Raw genomic sequence first — 4550 nt, forward strand, 5'->3', positions numbered from 1 at the left:
ACAAATGTAAAATGGCGGCAAATACTAGTACCTACCACATAGGGCTGTTAATGAGAATTAAATGAGTTCCTGGCACGTGGTAAACGATTAATCATACTAGCTATTATGTTACTGTGGGGTAGGAATATTCTTGATTTGTTTTAAATATCCATGGACACTTTTGTGAGAATACATGTATTCTAAAAAGCTGAGAGAAGAGAGTAATTTGGTGCAAAGACCTTTTTAAAAAAATTACAATTTGATAATTGAAATAAATGAACATTTGATGAGAATTTAAAGAATTCAGAAAAGATCCAAGCTTTCCTCCAACCAGATTTATTGAACATAAAAAAATTATATATACAAACTGACCTGGACTTGCTGCTTCAAAACATGATCCTTTCTTCCTGATATTTTGTTAAATCAGTCCACAGAGTGTCAAAAAGGAGCTTACTCGAAAGTTAATAGAGAAGTACCCAGTGCACATTAAATAAGTTGCCTAACTATTAAACTTTAATATTAATCTGTAAAGTAATTAACTCAGGTGGGCAGGAGTCCCTATGACAGGCTGCTGGAGACCTGAGACGTTAGGAAGCCATTTTGTGCACGGCCACTGTGATGCCATCGTGTTTCTGGATCATAATGTTCCTGAAAGACAAAGCAGAAGATATTTAGTAAAACGTTTTCAGTGGGAGTCAGTGTAAGATTAAATATGCTGTTTGCTTTAAGACACAACTAAAAACATAATATTTATAATTTTTCTATGTACAAAAGCAATATATGAACACAACAAAACATTTAGAAAATACAGAAAGTATAAAATAGAAAAATGAATTCTGTAATCCTAGCACTCAGAGACAGCCACTATTAATATTTTCCTATTTTTTTATCTGCACGTATACTATTTATACAATTGTCCTTTGACAAAACTGATCATATTGTACATCGTTTTGTATTCTGCTTTTGTCACTTACTACTGCTATTCTGAGGGCTCTCACGTGGAATATCTTTAGTATTCCTATTACTACAGAAGGTAGTTTCTGTTCTTTGATTGGTCTTCCTCTTATTATGACTTTCTTTTTCTCGGTAGACTGACAGTTGATGATAATTCTTCCTTCACTGTGGTCTGACAGCACATTAGCTTCAGAGAGCAATTGATCTGCTCCTGGGGTCCACAGGGTGAAGAACCTCCCTTACTGCCCTGATGAACACAGGACAAGCCCCAGTCGAGTTTTCCAGGGATTTTTCCAAATAAAAAGGACAGGATAAGATTCGCTGACATCTACTCACCCGTTATCTGACTCTAGACACACCACAGGAATATCAGTGGGGTCTGCGGTTAGTTTAGCGGCTTGCTGGGAGAGAACGGATATCACCCCGGCATGCTCATCTGACAGAGTCCCACGGCCTGAAAGACAGATGATACCATGTCGCCTGACTGGCCAAAAGTAAGGTGAGAGCCGTAGGAGTGTCTCCCACTGAATTGTTCACAAAAAGCTTTTTCATGCTTTCTCAGGTTACTGACAAGAAATGTTTTTGCTCTGATGGTACTCAGCTGGTTACAGCAGTGAGACAGACAGACAACAGTTCCTAAATCAATAAAACAACAGACACTCAATTTTCAAAGTCATTCCCATTACCACCTCTAAACACCTTCTCAAGCATAGAAGCTGCAATTCAAATCCATCTGAAAGTCATAAATTCATTTTATAGGAACCTTGCTGAAACAATAAGAAATTCAGAGGTGAGATTGACAAAAACCAGTAAGGGCAAGAGACTTGTTGAAACTAATTCCTCGCGGGAAATCTGATTTCCTTTTCTTGAGCTCAACCTCAAAGAGTAGAAAAATCTTCAGTCAGGAGTTCAGCTGTAAGGTCACCTTGACAGCATATGTGGATATTCTGTGAGCAATTATTTCACTAGAATAAGCTGGCTGTTTTCAGATATCAACACAATTGGCTTTTTATTAATGCTTGTGTTAGCCTGAAGATAATAACTAAATCTTGGGTGTCAGGTACAAAAAGTAATTACCAAGTTTTACAATACATTTCCACATATAAGGGCAACACAAGCCTACCTGCCTGCAACTATGTCTGGTAATAGACATGTCACTACGGCAGAGTTGACAGATTCATTATTATATAAAACATTAACTGGACACAGTGCAGACTTGCAGGCCTTGGAAGTTTCTTAAAGGAACTCATTTAGTTTATTTCCTCACTTGAATTTCAGCCTTTCCATTAGTGAGCCTGGCAAGCAACCCCCACTTCACCCCAAAATCTGCCTTTTTTCTCCTGATTTGTGTGTAAAACCTAAGTTACACAGATTACCTCTTTCAGTCACCCTCCCAGCAAAAATTCAGAGCTTTAAAAAGTCCTGCAATAAAGAAGAATAAGGAACCCTGGGCTTACTAGTTCTGACATTAACCAGCTGAATGCTTTAGTTATTAACCTTTCTGGATTTATTTCCTCATCTGTAATTGTTACCATTTATTGAGCATGATGTCTGGGTTCTTTGCTGTTTTACACATATTAAATAATCTTACAGTAGTGTGAGGAAGAGACTTAGGAGCCAGACTCAAATCCCAGTTCAATCATTGCCTTATTATCTACCTTAGGATGAAATGACTTAGTACATGTAAAGCATTTAGAATGGTGCCTGAAACAGTAAAAACTCACCAAATGCAATTTAGTTATTATTATTATTAAACAACTACCCAGTAAAGAAACTGAGGCTTAGAAAGGCTCTTTTTGGTCCAAGTTCATACTACTAGTAAACGGAAGAACTGGAGGTTGAACCCAGCTGGGTCCAACTCGGAAGCCGTTTTTACTGCCTACTCACTTATTGTTATGTGTGGTTGGACTAAAAACTGGCCCTACCCATCTTGCAGGAGTATTAAAAAATTAGATATCAATATACAAAGCCTAGCAGTCCGAGCATATGGCACACATTTAACACATGTAACTGCTGTCATTATCTGAGGTCCTTTCTAGCACCAATGTAAAATTAGTGAAACACTATTTTCGTAGAAACCACCGTGCAGTACTAGCACTGCAAGGCACAGTTCTACCTTCATACATTTCAGTTTTCTAATCTCGTTATTTGGAGTAATCGCGACTTTCAGAAAAGTACCTAGAAAGTGGCAGGATGACAGGAAATAAAAACTAGAGAAGAACAGCACACTAGACTCCTACTCAACACGAGTGCTGTGCCACCCACCGAAGGGTTGCCGTGGAGATACTTACAGCCCAGATTAAGTCCTTGTGAATCTGTGCACAGGACTCCAACAATGGATGGATTCTTCATTCTAATGCCAGGAACATGATGTAAGAAAATGAATTTAAATAACTACAATAACACAGACAGGCTTTCTAAGTACCAGGCCTTGTGGTCTCAGTGCTTTAAATCAGTGTTTCTCAACCTTTCTCCATTATTACCCCCCACCCCGAGGAAAATTATAATGAACTAATTTAAATATGACACCCGTTTCTCTCCGATGAAAGACTGTCAGGGAGCTTTAGTGGCCACAAACATTTCATTAGCTAGGATTTTGCTGCCCTTGTTAAAAATACATGCGTTAGCATGTTAACTCACTTAAAATAGCTGCCTCCCGGAGAGGAGCTGGGCTGCCGGGGGGCACTGGTGCGAAGGAGGTGTCTCCCTGTGCGCCTCCTTATTTGGGGTTTTACGTGGAGAGTCCTCGTCCGAAAAACTGAAGGGATGTCCTTTACCTCGGGCACCCAGTGACTGGTTAAACACGGAAGCACAAGCGCTTGTGTGTTTATGTTTACGCTGCAAGGCTCGTCCGCACAGACGGTACTACACACCCTTCCTCCAGATGGACCCATTTCCTGAAACTGCCAACAACCCTGACCAGACACAATTTCCACGTGACGGGCGGTTCAGCCTCGGGCTCTGGCCGCGGAGACTCGCTCCGGAGGGAGCACACGGAGTCCGGGCGGGACTTGAATTCCGGGTTACCGGCTCCCCTGCGGCCTCGGGACACAGTTCACCACCTGCCCCCGTTGCCTGGGGGTCGCGCGGCGTCCCCTTGCCGCCCGGCTGGCACTCGCAACTTACACCCTTTGTCCCGCTCAAGTCTCTCCGCCGCGACCTCAGGGCAAGCCGCAGAAGCCGTGTCACTCACGTGTCCTCCAAGTGCTGCTCCAAGGTCGCCTCCATGTCGCCAGCCGTCCAACCCGGGCCCGGACGCCGCAGGTAGTCGCTGCTTCCTCCGCCACTGGCCGCCAGCACTTCCCGATCACATGACACAAGCGCGACGCGGGCTGGGACGGCGCCTCCGAAGGGCCAAACTTCGCGGCGCAACCTCCGCGTTGTGTGCTGGGAGCGCTCCCTCGGTTCCCGCCGCCCGAGCTGGGCCCGGGTGCTGCTGCCCGCTTGGTGACAAGTGAGGGGACCTGCGCCGGGCTCCGTCCGGAACCAGGTGGCGCAGGTTTTCCCCCGCAGGAGAGAGGTCTGCAGCTGGTCATCAGAGCCTCGGTTCCTGGCCAGCCACTTTGTTTTAGGGATGTGACCTTTGGATTCCGACTCAACCGACTCCGAAACGTCGG

At 43.7% G+C, this 4550-nt stretch overlaps 1 protein-coding gene across 2 annotated transcripts; it reads right to left on the bottom strand.

Moving 5' to 3' along the window:
• Window positions 1-470: 470 nt before the first annotated feature.
• LAMTOR5 (late endosomal/lysosomal adaptor, MAPK and MTOR activator 5) lies at window positions 471-4275 on the bottom strand. 2 transcript variants are annotated; one of them, XM_033091924.1, is made up of 4 exons: window positions 4127-4275; window positions 3225-3286; window positions 1270-1387; window positions 471-627 (listed from the first exon to the last, which is right to left on the bottom strand). In XM_033091924.1, exons 1-4 carry the CDS (start codon window positions 4159-4161, stop codon window positions 567-569), a joined length of 276 nt encoding a protein of 91 aa, XP_032947815.1. In that variant the 5' UTR covers window positions 4162-4275; the 3' UTR covers window positions 471-566. The 2 variants fall into 2 exon arrangements, with proteins under 2 accessions (XP_032947815.1, XP_032947814.1); XM_033091923.1 differs by having other exon boundaries at window positions 4060-4196.
• Between the last annotated feature and the right edge of the window lie 275 nt (window positions 4276-4550).

The sequence above is a fragment of the Rhinolophus ferrumequinum genome, chromosome 22 (assembly GCF_004115265.2).
Source record: "Rhinolophus ferrumequinum isolate MPI-CBG mRhiFer1 chromosome 22, mRhiFer1_v1.p, whole genome shotgun sequence".
In the NCBI taxonomy this organism is placed as follows: domain Eukaryota; kingdom Metazoa; phylum Chordata; class Mammalia; order Chiroptera; family Rhinolophidae; genus Rhinolophus; species Rhinolophus ferrumequinum.